This window comes from Balaenoptera musculus, chromosome 20 (genome assembly GCF_009873245.2).
Source record: "Balaenoptera musculus isolate JJ_BM4_2016_0621 chromosome 20, mBalMus1.pri.v3, whole genome shotgun sequence".
NCBI lineage: Eukaryota > Metazoa > Chordata > Mammalia > Artiodactyla > Balaenopteridae > Balaenoptera > Balaenoptera musculus.
The window spans coordinates 20,239,013-20,259,128 of NC_045804.1; the positions used below are offsets into that span (position 1 = coordinate 20,239,013).

Consider the following 20,116-nt stretch of genomic DNA (forward strand, 5'->3'; position numbering starts at 1 on the left):
TTTGAGGGTAGTCACAGACCATCTATAGTCGTGATGACCCCTTCATCTGATGGAAAGAACACTGATTTTTTTAATTTATACAAAACACCCAATTTTGAAATGAATGAATGAAAAGGACAATTACCATTCCTGTGACAGAAGAAGAGTTTATTAAGAGGTTAACAAAGGATCTTTATTGCATCTCCAAAACCAAAAGAATGATGGTGAATATTTCTTCCAATTATGTTCAGTTTCATAGCTTGCCTAATCAGCTCTATCACACTTAATGTAATTATTTAAAATCACATTTAGGTAAGTATTTGTTAGAGCATAAGACATTATGCAAATGTGTCATTGAGATAAAAGATATTACTTGATCTTGTTGTAGATTTCTCTGTGTGACTCAGAAGACAGACTGAGCCAGTAGATGGACTTTGCAGCTTCTTGTGCTCAAGGATCAAGCCAGAAAATTCAGTGGAGCTGGTGCTGGTTGAAGCATGGTCCCTGCTGGGGACACTTGGATGAAGTAGAGCTGAGATGTGACTTTGGAGCCCTTGTCGTCCTGCTGGCACTGGGGCCTCTAGTGCACAAAGGTGTTGCAAGGCCCACACCAAGTGTGTGGGTCACAAGGATTGGAGACGCAGGGCCCAATGGGCTTTTCACATGCATTGGCTGTGGCACGTGGGTTGCAGGGGAGCCTGGAGACAGAAAATCATTAGAGCAGGTTATGGTAAAGGGATCTGAAGAGATAGGAAGATACGAAACACACTTTGTGCAAGACTATTGTACTTCCTCTGACTGCCTCCAACCGAAAGCTTGTAACTATAAATTAATTTCCAACAAGAAGATCTTTCATCCTCATAGCAACCTCATGAGGCCCCAAGAGGAATATCACTAGCCTCCTACTCACTTGCAGTCCTCGCTCTCCAGCAGCCCCCGGTATGTGTTGATCTCACCCTCCAGCCGGGCCCGGACATCCAGCAGCACCCGGTACTCCTGGTTTTGCCGCTCCAGGTCCCTCCTGATCTCCGCCAGCTGCGCCTCCACTTTGCCGATCAGGCACTGCACCTGGGCCAGCTGGGCGCTGTAGCGGGCCTCTATCTCCGTCAGGGTGTTCTCCAGAGAGTCTCTCTGTCGTGGGGAAGGGAAGGAAGGTCACAGAACTGCTCCTGAAAGGGCTTCTCCACAGGATCCAAAGAAGTCACAAGCTCCAAGAGTTAAGGAGAGGAGGGCCCAAAGGCCAGCCCGGTGCCTCTGACTCCCCGACCTCCCCTTCTCACCAGGAGTCTGAACGATACCCACCAGGTTGTGCTGGGCCTGCAGCTCCACCTCCAGGGCATGGACCGTGCGTCTCAGCTCAGTGATCTCCAGCTGGTAGGACTGCAGCTGCTCCGAGCTGGACACCACCTGCCTGTTCGGTTCCTTGGTCTGAAACACCAAAGGGGAGAAGGCAGGATCAGACCGTGTCTGAAGGGCCCTGAGGGGCCGAGGGGCCTGAGCGACCACGTGCCGAGATGCCCACCTGCCTGGTGAACCATTCCTCCACATCCCTGCGGTTGCTCTCCACCAGGGCCTCGTACTGACACCTGGTCTCGTTGAGCACGCGGTTCAGGTCTTCGGTGGGGACGGCGTCCACCTCCACATTGAGGCGGTCTCCAAGCTGGCTCCGCAGGGAGTTGGCTTCCTGATGGAGGAAGGGGACAATTCAAAGTATCACAAAGGATCCTAATGCTCTCCTCTAAGAGAATGCAATTCAACTTGTGCTTATTCTTAAGCTTTCAAAATTTCTATTCTCTCTGATCCTCTCATTAACTGGGTTCTGTATTCAGTGACTAACCTGTACATTCCACTTTACAGAGTGCTTTCAAGTCCATGACCTCCTTCCACCTTTGTACTCAGTATACCACTCCTCACTTAAAGAGGTACAGGGGTTTGGACTCAGAGCCGAGATGCAATAGACCGTGATTTAAACTGTGGAGCCCAAACACCCAATCCAGTGTTCTTGTTAGTATACCATATAGACTATGGTTTGATTCTTAGCCATGCATAATAAAAAGGATAGAGTGCAGCTAAAGAGGAAACAAAGAATGTTTACTTCAAAATCTGCCATCCTGGGATAGAATAGACTTAACTGGTGATTTGTTGATTTCACTAGTTTAGCTATTGATAAAGGAAGTAACTATCAGCTAATCTCTTCACACATCCAACATAGCTTAGTGCTTGGGCTTAGGTGGATGTCAGACAGATTTGAATTGGGTTTCTTGTCTACCACTTACTAGAAAGCTTCTAGAAGCTTCTAGAAGCCTCAAGTGCTTCATCGGTAAGATGAAGTTCTAAAGCACTTAGCACAGTGTTTGGCACACAATAAGCACTCAATTAATATTAACTATCACCATTTACAATGTTCTGGGATTAAGGTTTGCACAAAATATCTGTCTTCTTTACCGTGCAACTAATCTAGCAGTGATGTGAGCACTTTACAGCGTTTCCTCTGGGCAACACTGAATAGCAGAAAGAGCTCCGGACCAGAAAGGGGAGAGTTGGGTTGTGTTTCCAGCTCAGCCCTCCCTGCAGGGTGGTCCTGCTGGCTTCTCCTGTTACTAAGTGGAGAATTGGAATAAAAGATCTCTGCAGCCCCGTGTGCTCCAACCTGGGAGAGGAAGCAGCTGTGGGCACTGCCTTGCTGTTGACCTTTCCTCATTACTGGGCTTGCCAGCTTCCTTCACCCTCATTCCTGCCACTGGCAGAAAAACCCTCGCCTCCTATCACAGATTACTCACTCTCTCCAAATCCCTTTTTGTTTGGAGAACAGATTCCTTGGCTAGTTGAGCCTCTCCCACACCCCTTGGCAGCTGGAAACAGGCCTTGGCGAGTTTGATCCTGTTGGGGAACTTCACCTGCTCATGGTTCTACTTGAGGCAGATCAGCTCCTCCTTCAGGGACTCCACCTGGGCCTCCAGGTCAGACTTGCACAGGGTCAGCTCGTCCAGGATCCTGCCCAGGCTGTTCAGGTCTGCCTCCACCAGCTGCCTCAAGGACACCTCTGTCTCATACCTGTGATACAGGAGCATCAGAGGCAGGCCTGGTTTGGTTTGTCAGACAACTGGGAGTTGGGGCTTGTGGTTTTTACAGCCATCTCGTTCATCTAGGTTTTCAACACGCTACCGAAGCTCCTGGAGGAAAAGGCACTGGTAATTATTTTTTAATAAATGAAGAGCCAGTGGATTTAATGGGATAAAAGCCCATAAACCGTGAGATTTCCAGAATTAAAACACTTCCTCCATTCTCCTGATTGGACTCTGTGCATAGTGGAGCATCAGGGGAACATGACTTCTACACTGGATGGGATTCAGAGATGTCCTCTGGAAAGGAAAAACAGGCAAAGAGTCTGACTCTGGAGAAGGGTTCTCTGAGCTCTGGTTAGCAATGGCTCTGTCGATCTTAGGGAAATCATCTAGGGAAAACTTTGTCAATGTTTGTTGGTACAGAGGACAGGCTAAGGGGAAGGAGAGGAAAGAGGGAAGACAACAGCCCCCTTACCCATTCAATTGGTCCTGAAGTCATCTGAGGCCAGTTTGGTGTTGTCAATCTGCACCACCAGCCTGGCATTGTCAGACTGCTGCACAGGATCTAGAAGACCCAAAACATTCTAGAATAAGCGTGATTATTTTTAGCCAACAGCAATCCCTACTAATTCACTTACTTGGAAGGACCAGAATGAGAAATCACAGTGGATCTTATATAAGATTATTAAATGCTGTCCATGTGCAATAGTTGCTCAATAAATATTTAAGAAATCAAACTTGGGGGAAAAAAAGAACACTGACATATGCAAGAAAAGTGTCAATAGATACACAATTTTTCCTTTTCTTTCCTAATAAGCAATACTGAGAAGCTGATAATAATAATAACTAACATTTCTCTTTAAAAACCTACTGTATGTCTGGCATGGTAGCAGGAGCTGAAGATACAAAAATGAGTAAGCACTAGATCCTGCCCACAAAAAACTTCCAATTCAGTGGAGAAGATAAATATGTCAACTAGCAATTGGAGGGGGCAGAGTCATGGATGGAGTCACGCCCTCCTATCCATCCTGGATGGGTTGGTCCTATGTTCTTCTAGGTAGTTTCCACTCTTTCTGATTTCAGCCAACTCTTCTATGCCCTCACTGGACACTGTGCATCATGAGAAGCCCAGAGGCCTCTAGGTCAAGACGATGAAGTTAAGATAATTAGGCACCCAGAAGAGGACAGCAACAAGAGGTCAGAGCAGTCAAAAGCCCAGATAAGAGAGAGAGAAATTGGTCCAATTCTTACAAAAATTTCACTTTCTCAGCTTCCTTCTTGGGCTCAGTCTCTTCTCTCACCTCAGGATAATAATTCCAGAGTCTTGGCAAATGCACGGAAGCATTCGGAGGCAGCTTTTAATTACAGTTTATTTATGCAAAGTGCTGCTACCTCCACACAGACTAACATTATGCAAATACTCAGATCTAACAGTCCTGGAACTAGAATAAGACGGGCCCTCAAGAAAACAGAATGGAAAAGTAAGACTTCAACCCATGCGTTTCAATCACACCGAGAGCTTATATTGTTTCTTAATCATATCTTGAATTCCCTCCCTAAAACTTCCTGCTGGAGGCAGTGGGGTGCCCACCCCCTCACCTTCTGCTGGAGCTCCTCGATGGTCCGGAAGTAGGACTGGTAATCTGGGCAGATGTACAGGATCTGAGACTCGTACCACTCCCGGATGCGGCACTCCAGCTTCGCGTTCTCCCGCTCCAGCTGGCGCACCTTCTCCAGGTAGCTGGCCAGCCGGCCGTTCAGGAACTGCATGGTTTCCTTCTCGTTGCCATTGAAGGAGCCCTCGCAGGACCAGCTGCTGTTGCCCACATTGGCGGGGATGTTGCAGGACCCGGGCAGGGTGGAGCCGTGGCAGCTGGGGGGCACGCAGGGCCGGGAGAAGCAGCTGGAGCAACAGCTCAGGCTGGGCAGGGAGCAGCTGTAAGGCATGGTGATGGAGGGAGTGAGGTGACCGGCTGAAGACAGAGTCCAAGTTGTCCAAGCCACAGAGCTGTGGGTCTCCTTCCTCTTGGGAGCATTTATAGCCCCTCTGCAGAGGGTGTGGGTGTGGAAGACAGCCCTTTTTTCTTACTCATTTGGTTGTCAAAAGCCTTTCCCCTTGGCTTGTTACGTTTCCTCAGAAGAGTCCCTCATCTCATAAAAGACTTTACTTGGGCTTCTTGCTAAGTCAGAACTCCTCTTCCATGCTGTGCATCCGTGAAGTAAGAGCTTTATGGTGTGGTTTCAAAGAGCTGGACTCGTGAAAGCCCTGGCCTTCATTAGTGGGGTGTCCAGGAACGCTATGGCTTCTTTGCTTCCTGGCTTGACAGCCCTGACTCTTCTTGCTGAGATGGAAAAGTATAACACTTGCCCATGTATCATTCCCTAGGTCAAATTCCAAATTCATGGTTCTCAGAAAGAGGAATAGATCCCTTCTAGGATCATTAAAATAGCCTGGTTCCCAGTGGCCCTGTTACCTGATATGACAGGCATCATCCATATCCATAATAATGTCAATCAACAAAATAGCAGATAGTCACCAGGATCATAGTTTGTACAGGGCACTGTGAGGAATATGGAAGGTAGGATCAGGGCTATGGTCAAAAGGAGCTCACACTTGTTGAGCACCTGTACAAGCCCAAGTTGCTACTAGACATTCTTCACAAACATGATCTTATTCACATCTCACCATGACCTTTCGAGGTACATGATAATATTCCCATTTTACAGATAGGCAAACAGAGGCATAGAGAGTAGGGGTTAATGTGTTGTGAATCCAGGATTTCAACACAGATCTCTGTTCTTTCCATCATACCATGCTGCTTAAATTAATGAACTAACTCCTTCCCTAACTTCTTCCGACAAGTCATCTCTCCCTCCTCTCTTAGCTTTCATTTCACTTTGAGCATAACACTGCATGACTTATATGCATATCTCTCTGTGTATTTGAGTTCCCAGAAGCAAAGACATGGTTTAGTTCATCTTTGAATCCTCAGCTCTAGGCACATGGTACACAGTAGGGACTCAATGGACATTTGTTGGGTGGATGAAGGAATGAGCATTGTATAATAATATGAGGCAAGAGATGATAAGTGAGAAGTTGAAAAAATGGGGAGAGAGAGCACAGCCAGAACTGGAAGTTCACAGGGATAGATTTGTGACGGGATGGGGAGGTTTCTAAGAAACAGAGAGGAGAAAAGCAGATACTGCAGGTGGAAGAATCATGTGCAAACAGAACGGTGCAGGAAAGCCCAAGGCATGGTCGAGTATGACTAGATAACTGGGAGGGGAGAGGAGTGAAGGGAAGTGGTGGAAAACAGAGCTGGATGGGGAGGTTGTGACCATATGGCAGAGGTCTTCAGTGACAAAGCTAAGGAGCTTAGACTTCCCTGGAGGGCAACGTTTTAGCAAACATTTATCTGTTTTAGCAAAATGAAGATAAGGCTGGAAGCAGAGGAGCAGCAAGGTTATTATAATAGTCTGGGTCAGCAGTAATAAAGAATTGAGTTTAGGTGTCTATAGGGGAAGTGTAAAAGAAGAAATTGGTGTAAGAACCATTTTCAAAGAAACATTTTTTTTAAATCAGCAATCTGAGAGAGGGTCAAGAATGAACCGAAAATTTGGCAAGCATAAGAATTTAGGAGAAAAACTTTACCATTCACAGAAACACAGAGAGCAAGAGAAAGCACTGTTTTGCACACCAAGGATGAGTTAGCTCACTTCCTTTAACAAACATTTACTGAGTCCTTCCTATATACCAGACACAGAGCTAGGCACTGGGGATGCAACAGTGAGCAAGAAAGGCAAACCTACAACCTAGTGGAGAATGCACACCAGCCAAATAGATGATACATCTGTCATGGGGGGAAGCCCCAGCTGCTGTAAGAACGTGCAGCCGGAGATCTAACCAGACTTAGCAGAGGTCAAGGAAGGCTTTCTTGAGGAATTGATGATGTTGCTGAAAGCTGAAACTAAGTGAAGAGGAAGGAGATTGTTCTGGGTAGAGTTGGGGCAAACATGAAGGCCAGAAGTGAGAGAGCACATTGCATTTGACCATATTTCCTATTTTTCACAAACAGCTTAAACAGAAAATGATATTTTTGTGGCTCACTGGGGAAAAGTGACTGGGCTGCCTTGGCCAGCTATTCTGAGGACTCAGAGCATCAGTACCATGGCTCCCTCTAGCCCATTCACCTCAATAAGTTGGGAAGTTCTGCATTAGAGAAATTGGAAAAAACTTAGTAAGGATGGTATGAGCCAGGGAGTAACAGATGATCGTAGAGGAGAAGCAGACATCCTCAGCCAGCACCAGCATCCCTCCAAAGTGGTTCTTGCCCAGGGTCCAGCCCCACACATCAGACTGCCTGCAACTATTGCAGCTGGGTCTTACAGCCAGCTGCTCTGGTGACAAGCCCCCACACTAGTGTGCCTACAGCAATAGTGACCCAGCCACAGACACACACAGATTACACAGCCCTGGAACACCTGCCTCTGGTAACCAAGTGGGACCCCACTACTGGGCCCCACAAAACACCTTCTACACAAAGCCACTCCTTCAAGACAGGGAGACATAGATGGTCTACCTCATGTGTAGAAACAAACACAGAGAGTTAAGTAAAATGAGGAGATAAAGGAATATGTTCCAAGTGAAAGAAAGGAATATGTCCCTTAGAAAAATAAATAAATGAAATGGCGATAATCCATCTTCCAGATAAGGAGTTCAAAGTAATGGCCATAAAGACATTCAGCAAACTCAGAAGAATGGAGGAACACAGTGATAACATCAACAAAGGGATCAAAAATATGAAAAAGAACCAATCAGAGCTGGAGAATACAATAACAGAAATGAAAAATACACTAGAGGGAACCCTAACCCTGTCAGTCCAGTTGTTAAGACTCCATGTTTCCACTGCAGGGGACAGGGGTTTAATCTCTGGTCAGGGAACTAAGATCCCACATGCCATGCAGTGCAACCAAAAAAAATAAAAAGAAAGAAAGAAAAGAAAAAGAAAAAAATCAATAAGGAAATATTGGCATTAAATGATACATAAGATCAGATAGACTTAATAGATGTATACAGGACTTTCCACCCCAAAACAGCAGATTCATATTCTTTTCAAGTGCACATGGAGCATTTTCCAGGATAGATTACATGCTAGGCAACAAAACCAGTCTCAATACATTTAAGGAGATTGAAATCATATCAAGCACCTTTTCTGACCATAATGATATGAGACTACAAATCAACTACAAGAGCAACACTGGAAAAAAACACAAATACGTGGAGTCTAAACAACATGCTACTAAACAACCAATGTGTTATTGAAGAAAGAAAAGAAGAAATCAAAAAGTACCTTGAGAAAAATGAAAATGGAAACACAACAATCCAAAATCTATGGGACACAGAAAATGCAGTTCTAAGCGGGAAGTGTATAGCAATACAGACCTACCGCAGGAAACAGGAAAAATCTCAAATAAACAACCTAACTTTATACCTAAAGTAACTAGAAAAAGAACAAAGTCCAGAGGTAGTAGAAGGAAGAAAATAATAAAGATCAGAGTGAAAATAAGTGAAATAGAGGCTAAAGAAACAATAGAAAATATCAGTGAAACTAAAAGCTGGTTCTTTGAAAAGATAAACAAATTCTATAAACCTTTAACCAAACACATCAAGAAAAAGGAGAGGGCCCAAAAAAATCAGAAATGAGAGAAGAGAAGTTACAACCAACACCAAACACCAAATTATCATAAGAGTTTACAATGAAAAATTATATACCAACAAATTGGACAACCTAGAAGAAATGGATAAATTCCTACAAATGTAAAGTCTCCTAAGACTGAATCAGGAAGAAAAAGAAAATCTGAAGAGACCAATTACTAGTCATGAAATCGAATCAGAAAAAAAAAAAAAAAAAACACCCAACAAACAAAAGTCCAAGACCAAATGTCTTCACAGGTCAATTCTACCAAGCATTTAAAGAAACTTAGTACCTGCTTCTGGAACTATTTCAAAATATTGAAGAGGAGGGAATGCTTCTAAACTCATTCTACTGAATTACCCTGATACCAAAACCAGACAAAGGCACTACAAAAAAAATTAATCACAGGCCAATAACCTTGATGATCATAGATGCAAAAATCCTCAACAAAAATCCTCAACAAAATATTAGCAGACCTAATTTAACAATACATTAAAAGGACCATGTACCATAATTAAGTGGGATTTAAGTGGGATTGATTTCCACAAATCAATCAATGTGTTACACCACATTAACAAAAGGAAGAATAAAAATCATATATCATCTCCATAGATGCAGAAATAACTTTTGACAAAATTCAACATCTATTTATGATACGAACTCTCAACAAAGTGGGCATAGAGGGAAAATATCTCAACATAATAAAGTCCATATATGACAAACCCACAGTTAACATCATACTCAATGGTGAAAAGCTGAAAACATTTCCTCTAAGATCAGAAACAAGACAAGGATGCCTACTGCTGCCAATTTTATTCAACATATTATTGGAAGTCTTAGTCACAGCAATCAGACAAGACAAAAAGAAAAGAAAACAAATCCAAATTGGAAAGAAAGAAAGAAAACTGTCATGGTTTGCATATGACATGATACTATATATAGAAAACCCTATAGATGCCACCAAAAAAAAATTTAGAATAAATGAATTGAGTAAAGTTGCAGAATACAAAATTAATACACGGAGATCAGCTCGGCACTTTGTGACCGCCTGGAGGGGTGGGATGGGGAGGGTGGGAGGGAGGGAGATGCAAGAGGGAGGAGATATGGGCACGTATGTGTATGTATAGCTGATTCACTTTGTTATAAAGCAGAAGCTAACACACCACTGTAAAACAATTATACTCCAATAAAGATGTTAAAAAAAATCTATAATGTTTCTATACACTAATAATGATCTATTGGAAAGAGAAATTAAGAAAACAATCCCATTTACAGTTACATCAAAAAGAATAAAATATGTAGGAATAAATCTAATCAAAGTGGTGAAAGACCTGTACTCTGAAAACTATAAGACATTGATGAAAGAAACTGAAGATGACACAAATAAATGGAAAGATATACTGTGTTCATGGACTGGAAGAATTAATATTATTAAAATGTCCATACTGAAAGTGAGGGGATGGAAAAAGATATTCCATGGAAATGAAAATCAAAAGAAAGCTGGAGTAGCAATTCTCATATCAGACAAAACAGACTTCACTCTTCACTCTTCACTTTGACTTCACTCAAAATAGACAAATCAACAGAATTAAAAATGAAAAAGAAGTAATAACTGACACTGCAGAAATACAAAGGATCATGAGAGATTACTACAAGTGACTATATGCCAATAAAATGGACAACCTGAAAGAAATGGACAAATTCTTAGAAAAGCACAACCTTCCAAGACTGAACCAGGAAGAAATAGAAAATATAAACAGAACAATCACAAACACTGAAATTGAAACTGTGATTAAAAATCTTCCAAAAAACAAAAGCCCAGAACCAGATGGATTCACAGGCAAATTCTATCAAACATTTAGAGAAGAGCTAACACCTATCCTTCTCAAACTCTTCCAAAATATAGCAGAGGGAGGAACACTCCCAAACTCATTCTACACGGCCGCCATCACCCTGATACCAAAACCAGACAAAGATGTCACAAAGAAAGGAAACTACAGGCCAGTATCACTGATGAACATAAATGCAAAATTCCTCAACAAAATACTAGCAAACAGAATCCAACAGCACATTAAAAGGATCATACAGCATGATCAAGTGGGGTTTATCGCAGGACTGCAAGGATTCATCAATATACTCAAATCAATCAATATGATAAACCATATTAACAAATTGAAGGATAAAAACCATATGATAATCTCAATAAATGCAGAAAAAGCTTTGGACAAAATTAAACACCCATTTATGATAAAAACTCTCCAGAAAGTAGGCATAGAGGGAACTTACCTCAACATAATAAAGGCCATATATGACAAACCCACAGCCAACATCGTTCTCAATGGTGAAAAACTGAAACAATTTCCTCTAAGATCAGGAAAAGAAAAGGTTGTGCACTCTCGCCACTATTATTCAACATAGTTTTGGAAGTTTTAGCCACAGCAATCAGAGAAGAAAAAGAAATAAAAGGAATCCAAATCAGAAAAGAAGAAGTAAATCTGTCACTCTTTGCAGATGACATGATACTATACATAAAGAATCCTAAAGATGCTACCAGAAAACTACTAGAGCTAATCAATCAATTTGGTAGAGTAGCAGGATACAAAATTAAAGAGGGCTGGGATAGGGAGGCTGGGAGGGAGACACAAGAGGGAGGAGATATGGGGATATATATATATGTATAGCTGATTCACTTTGTTATAAAGCAGAAACTAACAACCATTGTAAAGCAATTATACTCCAATAAAGATGTTAAAGAAAAATACAATAAAACAAAAAAACACTTCTATATGACTGCGACTCATAATTGACTGGAAAACCAAGTCCTAAAGCGATTTGCCAAAAGTTAGCCAGAATCTGTGTGTAGAAGACAACTTTGAAGCATGTCATTGTATCATTCTGCTCCAAGTTTTTAAATTATTCTCCATACTTTATAGTGATATCTTATGTATAACTATAGAGAGAACATGGTTCCAATCCCATAATTGCTAATAACCAACTATGATTTCAAGCATGTTTCTAAGGCTCAGTTTACTCATCTGTAAAATGGATTTAATTTGCAGCATTGTTAGGAAGATTAATTAAGATGAGCTCCTAGTATTTTGCTTAACCCATAGTTGAGTTCAGTAGATGTGAGCTATATTCATTTCCCATTCCTGCTGTCACAAATGACCTCAAATTTAGTGATGTAAAACAAAAATGTATTATTGTAAAGTTCTATAAGTCAGAAGTCTGACACAGGTCTAAAATCAAGGATTTACTCTCACTGGGTTAAAATCAAGGTATGGAGTTCCATTTCTATGCACTAGCAATGAACAATCTGAAAAAGAAATTAGAAGGAAAATTATATTTCTGACAGCATCAAAAGGAATAAAAAACTTAGGAATAAACATAACCAAGGAGGCAAAAGACTTGCACACAGAAAAACTGCAAAACATTGCCAAAAGAAACTAAGGAAGACATATGTAAATGGAAAGACATCCCATGTTTATGGATTGGAAGATTTAATGTTGTTATGATAACAATATTGTTCAAAGCAATCTACAGATTCAATGCAATCTCTATAAAAATCTCAGTGATGTTTTTTGCAAAATGGATCATAGACCTAAACATCAGAGCTAAAATGATAAAACTCTTAGAAGAACACATAGGGGAAAATCTTCATGACATTGGATTTGGCACTGATTTCTTGGTGATGACACCAAAAGCACAGATAACAAAAGGAAAAATAGGTAAAATGAACTTTACAAAAATTAAAAACTTTAATTTCAAGAGAATGAAAAGAGTGAAAAGGCAACCCACAGAATGGGAGAATATTTTCAAATCATATATCTAATAAGGGATTAATATCCAGAATTTATAAAGAACTCCTACACCTTAAAAAAAAAAAAAAACAGAAAGTGAGTATTGGGGAGAGATTGCAATCCTTGTACGTTACTTGTGGGAATGTTAAATGGTTCAGCCACAGTGGAAAACAGTAGGGAGGTTACTCAAAAAACATAGAATTACCATATGATTCAGTAATTCCACATCTAGGTACATAAACACACACACACACACACACACACACAAATTGAAAGCAGGGATTTGAACAGAAGACATATGTACACCAATGTTGATAGCAGCATGTCGCAATAACCAAAAGGTGGAAATAACCCAAAATATCCATCAATGATGAATGAACAAACAAAATGCATTATATACATACAATGGAATATTATTAAATCTTTAAAAGAACTAAATTCTGATACATGCTACGACATGGATGAACCTGGAAAATATTATACAATGAAAAAAGCCAGACCCTAAAGGACAAATAATATACAATTCCATTTCTTTATACAAGGTACCCAGAATAGTCAAATTCATATAGACAGAAAATAGAATAGAGGTTACCAGGGGCTCATGGCAGGGGGGTTTGGGAAGTTATTGTTTAATGTGTCCAGAGTTTCCGTCTGAGATGATGAAAAAGATCTAGAGAGGGGTAGAGGCAATGGTTGCACCACAATGTGAATATACTTCACGCTACTGAATTGTACACTAAAAATGGATAAAATGGTAAATTTATGTTATATATATTTTTCCCAAATTTTGAAAAATCAGGGTGTTGGCAAGACTGCGTTCCTTTCTGGAAACTCTTCATTAGAGTTAAAGAAAGATACCCATTCTTGATGAACACTGATATCACTTTCAGTACTCTGAGATTTCCTGCAGCACCAGCCTGAGCGTTCACAGTGCCAGGGACTAGGTTTATAATAGCCCTACTTGGGGACTAGTTTTATCCCTTTTAAGAAATTATAAATAACTTGCAGCCAGGACTGTGTCTTTCATTATGTGCTTCTCCCCTCCCCACCATCCAGGGTCTGCACAGAGCAGGTATCCAACAGGCACTGGTTGGATTGAATAGAGGAAGGCGGAAGTATTAAAGGAAAAGTTGGTGGGTTCTCTGAGCCCCAGATCCGGGGAGGGGAAGTGAGCGGCTGGAGCCCAGGCTGATAATGATCCCCAGGAAGGAGATCAGAAGGAAGGAGGAAGTCCTGGGCACAGTAGGCAAGCCAGATGGTCCCTTTGCTGCATGGTCCTGAGGCTGCCTGAACGACCAGTAACCCAGGTAATACAGGGCTGGACCTAAAACTTCCTGCTGAGAAAAGATGAGCTTTCCAGAGCCTCTTTCCAGCCCCCAGCTCATGCCTCCTCACTTTAGATTTGGATAAAATCGTCTCTAGGAGATGTCCTGGTCAAGAGGGGTGAGGAAGAAAATCCAGGAACGGCCAAAGGGAGATGAAGCCACACAGCAGCTGCCCTACCCTCTTTGCTGCCATCCTGCCTCACCTGTGGGGTCAGGATGCAAGGCCAGCCATCTGCCTGCCAGGCTCTCATATCCAAGAGTGAGGCTATTATAGGGCTCTGCTTTCAAGTGGCCCTTTTATAAAGTGCTCAAGTGATGGTCATGGTGAGACAAATGAATACCAGTGAGAAAGGCATCTGCTTTGCCAAGGAAATCAAGTTTATTAGGAGGTTACAAGGGAAAGCTCATGGCACGTGGGAGGGTTCTCTGGGCTAGCTAAGAAGAAATGGTCTCCAGTGAAGGAAAATGTAGGCAGGGAATTATCTGGAGTAGGTTGGGTGAGTTTCTTGACCACCTCCCTGGGGCAGCTCCAGCCATGCAATTGTGTTTTCTGGCCCATTTGGTGGAATGAACCAGGGCCAGGTCAAAGCTCTGGAACACTGGGCCCTGCCTCCTTGCTCTTCTGGCAACCACTGGACTCTAGCACACGTAGGAGTTGCAGGGCCCACAGTTGGGGCGGGGGACACAGGTAGAGAAGCGGGTAGCAGGAGCACAGGGGGTGCAGGCACTGGAGACACAGGGCATGATGGTCTTGACACACGCATTGGTCGTGGCGCAGGGGTTGCAGGGCAGCCTGGAGAAAAAGAATGATATGGAAAGCGAATTGAGGGCGGCTTGTAATATACACCAGAGAGACCTCAAGAGTGGACTGCTCTCTGGGACTTGGCCTGACCTGTAACAGAGAAGGTCACAGGCTCACCTGCTGCGAAGCTCACTATCAATGCTAATGGTCTCCCTGTCATATCATGTCAAAAGTGCTGGACAGAGGCTCAGAAACTCCGGTGTCAGCGCCCAGCAATGTCCATTCCTAGCTGGTGACCTTAGAGAAGTCGCTTACCTTCTCCAGGCCCCAGTCCCTTCACCTACAGAATGAAGAGAATACTGATCCTGCCTGCCTGATGGTAACAGGGCAGATAAGGTAGCATGTGGAAATGTAACTTCTACACACTACGGTATTGTTAAGATGTAAGAAATATCACTGATCACATATCAGTGTCATCAGAGTAGAATGCGAAGAGTTGACTGTGCAATTTCAGTTTGCACATCACACAATTCCTGCCATTTTATGTTTTAATGATGGCCACATTGTTTTCTGAGTTCTGTCTGAGCACGTCTGGTGTGAAGGCATAATTTCCTCTCCAAGGTATGCAATCTTTGCCTGGAGTCAAACTGAGAAGTGCGCCTATATGTGCATAGCTTCTCCAAACACCGGCAGCTGAGTACTCACTTGCAGTCCTCGCTCTCCAGCAGCCCCCGGTATGTGTTGATCTCACCCTCCAGCCGGGCCCGGACATCCAGCAGCACCCGGTACTCCTGGTTCTGCCGCTCCAGGTCCCTCCTGATCTCCGCCAGCTGGGCCTCCACCTTGCCGATCAGGCACTGCACCTGGGCCAGCTGGGAGCTGTAGCGGGCCTCTATCTCCGTCAGGGTGTTCTCCAGAGAGTCTCTCTGTCGTGGGGAAGGGAAGGAAGGTCACAGAGCTGCTCCTGAAAGGGCTTCTCCGCAGGATCCCAAGAAGTCACAAGCTCCAAGAGTTAAGGAGAGGAGGGCCCAAAGGCCAGCCCGGTGCCTCTGACTCCCCGACCTCCCCTTCTCACCAGGAGTCTGAACGATACCCACCAGGTTGTGCTGGGCCTGCAGCTCCACCTCCAGGGCATGGACCGTGCGTCTCAGCTCAGTGATCTCCAGCTGGTAGGACTGCAGCTGCTCCGAGCTGGACACCACCTGCCCATTCAGCTCCTCGGTCTGAAACATCAAAGGGGAGAAGGCAGGATCAGACCCTGTCTGAAGGGCCCTGAGGGGCCGAGGGGCCTGAGCGGCCACGTGCCGAGATGCCCACCTGCCTGGTGAACCATTCCTCCACGTCCCTGCGGTTGCTCTCCACCAGGGCCTCGTACTGACACCTGGTCTCGTTGAGCACGCGGTTCAGGTCCTCGGTGGGGGCGGCGTCCACCTCCACGTTGAGGCGGTCTCCAAGCTGGCTCCGCAGGGAGTTGACTTCCTGTGGATGTAGAAAACGCAAGAGTGACTATCCTCAATAAAAAGTGGACCCAAAGAAATGGCACTGCTTGTCAAAGTCCTGTTTGTCTATTTCCTCGGAAAAGAAACTTTTAGTGGAGCGACTATGACAACAGAAGGCCAAGTGGTCTGCGTTCCATGTGTTCGGCTCCTTCCCACCATGACTGTGTCATGGCACTTGGATTCAAAAAAAATTCCCAAGGATTTGCTTGGGGGCCACTCAAGGATGGATGAATGCCTAACTTGCCCAGTTTGCAGATTGGCTGCAGATGACCTCATAAGAAAAAGAATTGGCTCTATGATCTCAGATTGTATATCACAGCATTTTTGCCATCAAGTAAGATCTTGTCATGGCCCCTCCCAGGAGAGAGAAGGAACCCCAGATCATTCGTCATCAAGACTTTGAAAAAGTGGAGACTCCAGTTCACCAGGATTGATATTTTGGCTTTGAGGGCAAAGAGAAATGGCTTTGCATGGCATGATCAGAGCAATGCTGGGACTCCTCCTACAACTCAGTAACCAATCACAAGCCCATGGAGGTGCCCTGGGAAACTCAAGTGAGGCACCAGTTCTGAGTGAAAAACAGCTTATCTGGGAACATGGATAGGTTTCATCTCTCAATGTTTTCTTTTATCCTGAAGTTTTGGTGTTTTTGAAGGAAATTTAGAAGATTCTTATTCCTGATTCTGCCACCCCAAATCACTAAAGCCACCCTCAGCCTGAGGCTGAGTCAGGTTTCTTCATTTCTCATTTCTGGTCTCACCTCCTCGTGGTTGCTCTTGAGGCAGGTCAGCTCCTCCTTCAGGGACTCCACCTGGACCTCCAGGTCAGACTTGCACAGGGTCAGCTCGTCCAGGATCCTACGCAGGCCATTTATGTCCGACTCCACCAGCTGCCTCAAGCCCAGCTCCATCTCATACCTGCACAAGGACAGGGTCAGAGAGGTAACTGGTAGACCTTGAAGACTGACAAGAATGATCTTGGATAACCCCATTCACCTCTTCTTCCCTCTTTCGGCAATGAGTGGACCCAAGAGGCAGAGGGTTCTGGAGGCTCAGTCAAGACCCAATATTGATTCAAAAATTGATTTGAGTCCTCATCCACTTTTGTGACTTCTTTCTTGGTTCCCCCCAATCCTCTGCAGAATCCTTCACAATTGATGGATTGAACTGCTGTTCAGTAAGCTATGGAAATCCCTTTTCTTTTACTAGAGATTGAACAAAAGGAGCAGACCCGTGTAAACTCTGAACAACTCACTTGGTCCTGAAGTCATCTGCGGCCAGCTTGGCATTGTCAATCTGCACTACCAGCCTAGTGTTCTCTGCCTTGGTGCAAAGGATCTGGGGAATGAGAGGTTACTAAGTGAGGATTGAAAATAAATATGAAACCATCGACTTCTTTAAAAATGCTTAAAAAGCCATTTTGAAGGTAAAAGGAAGAAGAAAGAATCACGATGGCATAGATGCAAGAAACATAGCTCTCTCCCACAGATTGAGAATCCTAGCAAACTTCCCCTGCTTAGAGATGACAACAAGGCCCCTCACCTTCTGCTGGAGCTCCTCGATGGTCCGGAAGTAGGACTGGTAGTTGGGGCACACAAGGGGGTCTTGTTGCTGGCTCCGCTCCCGGATGTGGCACTCCAGCTCCGCATTCTCCCGCTCCAGCTGGCGCACCTTCTCCAGGTAGCTGGCCAGCCGGCCGTTCAGGAACTGCATGGTCTCCTTCTCGTTGCCGTTGAAGGAGCCCTCGCAGGACCAGCTGCTGTTGCCCACGTTGGCGGGGATGTTGCAGGCCCCGGGCAGGGTGGAGCCGTGGCAGCTGGGGGGCACACAGGGCCGGGAGAAGCAGCTAGAGCGGCAGCTCAGGCTGGGCAGAGAGCAGCTGTAAGGCATGGTGATGGAGGGAGTGAGGTGACCGGCTGAAGACAGAGTCCAAGTTCTGCAAGGAGCTTTGGAGTCTTCTGCATCTGGGGAGCATTTATACCCCATCCCCAGAGGGTGTGGACACAGTACGTAATGTCTTTTTTCTTTTTACTTCCTCACTGCTTTTCAAATGCCCTTCCCTTCAATCTGTTATTGGCCTTCCTCAGAAGAGTCCCTCGTCCCATAAATTTTTTTACTTGGCTTCTTGTTAAGTCAGGACTCCTCTTCAGGCTAGGCACCCCTGAAATCAGAGTCCTGTGGTAGACCTTCAAAGAGGCCACACGGTCTAGCCCAAGTATCTGCCCTTGTTAATTGGGAGTCAGTCCATCTAATGACATTCTTTTGTGGCACGTGATCTGGTAAAACCATAATCAGACTCATCTCCTGACACACCTGGCATTTCCAGGGAGGGACGAAGATTGAATCAAGGAACAAGTTGCATTAAGGGGCAGCAGTAACCTCCCTTTCCATCCGCTTTGAGAGAAGAATCCTTCAATGATTTAGCACCCCAAGCCTTGAAGACTTGAGCTGGATAAGGATTGACTTGGGGGCCATGGCCAAGAAGGATGGACAGCTGTTGGTGCAGTGTTACCTGCCTATCACTAAAAAGGACTGTAATGGGAAAAGAATGTAAAAAAAAGTGGATATATGTGTATATACAACATATATGTGTATGTATATTTATGAGAGTCACTTTGATGTAGAGCAGAAACTAACACAACATTGTATATCAACTGTACTCCAATAAAAACTAATCTTAAAAATAAATAAAAATTTTTAAAAAGGACTGTAGAGGAATTTTAAAGATAGAGGCTTTGATAATTAGTTTGAGAACAAGGAAGATTCTGAAAGAAGAGATCATTTAGAAAGAAGGCTGAAAAAAGGCAAGCTGAGAGATCCAGACAAATGCATTGAAACTATCTAAGGAACGTATCTGGAGGCAGGTGTGAGAAAGGAATAAGGCAGTGCTTGCCAAACTTTTCCAATGAGGTATCCGTAGCATTAGAACAAAGTGAGCGGTAATTGGAAAAGTCAGGAGATAGCACAAAGGAGCCTCCTCAAGCATGAAAACATCATGTTGGCTTTAACATAAAATGTTTTAAAATTCCCAGTTAGACTTTCTAACGTTTTGCCCAATCCTCCAAGTATAATCGACACACCAAGAAGATGCCCCGTATCCTCTCCTAGGCTCCCACCATCAGCCTTACTGTGTTACATGCAATCTAGTTTAAGAACCAAAGGTTGAAAAATACCAAGGGGTGGGGCGGGGTGGTGGTCATGTCATTGAATCCAAGGACCTGGGCACCCTGGAGAGAAAATGAGGGGACACAGCTTAGGCAGGGGATTTTGCAAGACAAGCTTGGAGTCATTTAGGGTTGATTTGGGAGGTGAAGGAAGGCACCAGAAGGTCTGAGGAAGGGGTGACCAAAGTTCTGAACATACAGAAGTTGCATCATTACAGGCACCACTAGGTACCACCTGCATCCTGGGGAGCAGCACCCCAAACTCTGCTGCGGCTTTGGCTCCTGCCATAGGCAGTTTTATTGACAACTTATTGGAGTCCTTCTCCCCATCAACCTTTCATGATAGTGTTCACGTGGTGCTCTGTTTAAGTCTTGGATGAAAGGTCCTTCATCCACCCTCTCCAACACCATTATCGCTGCTTATTATAACGCCGTTCAGACCAAAAGCTCCAGACTTATAATAAAATCAAAATCTCTTTGTTTTCCTCCAAGGCAGTTAAAGGGGGAGAAATAGGTGGGCAGGCATCACTGAGACTTCCCGGAGAAAGGATGCGAGGCTAGGAGCTCCTGTCTCACTCATCCGGACTTGGGACAAATGGAAAACCCTGTGAATCAGACCGATGGGCATTCGCTCCTAGGGAACAGCACAGACCTCCTGCTTCCCAACTCTTGTCGGCCTGCTCCAAAGCACTGGCTTTCCAGCAAGTCTCTGTTTCCCCAGTCCTGCCTTCCTCCCCACCAGGGAGCACAGACTATATACCAGCAGCGTCCTCCAAGCTCTGCGGTCTTATCTACTGATTGGCCAGTGTAGCATCATGGAGGCTTTAAGCAAAGGAGAATGTTTAGG

The 20,116-nt window shown here is 44.1% G+C and overlaps 2 protein-coding genes across 2 annotated transcripts; both read right to left on the minus strand.

The window, feature by feature from the left end:
- Positions 1-559: 559 nt before the first annotated feature.
- On the minus strand, positions 560-5,003 carry LOC118887146 (keratin, type I cuticular Ha3-I-like). Its single transcript, XM_036837748.1, is given in 7 exon segments — positions 560-677; positions 890-1,110; positions 1,282-1,407; positions 1,502-1,663; positions 2,877-3,033; positions 3,528-3,598; positions 4,632-5,003. Coding segments are annotated over 7 exon segments (1,215 nt in total). The 5' UTR covers positions 4,992-5,003.
- A 9,219-nt stretch (positions 5,004-14,222) lies between these two features.
- LOC118887147 (keratin, type I microfibrillar 48 kDa, component 8C-1-like) lies at positions 14,223-18,751 on the minus strand. The gene is made up of 7 exons (XM_036837749.1): positions 17,648-18,751; positions 17,361-17,443; positions 16,867-17,023; positions 15,925-16,086; positions 15,705-15,830; positions 15,313-15,533; positions 14,223-14,658 (listed from the first exon to the last, which is right to left on the minus strand). Exons 1-7 carry the CDS (start codon positions 18,089-18,091, stop codon positions 14,505-14,507), a joined length of 1,347 nt encoding a protein of 448 aa, XP_036693644.1. The 5' UTR covers positions 18,092-18,751; the 3' UTR covers positions 14,223-14,504.
- Positions 18,752-20,116: the final 1,365 nt, after the last annotated feature.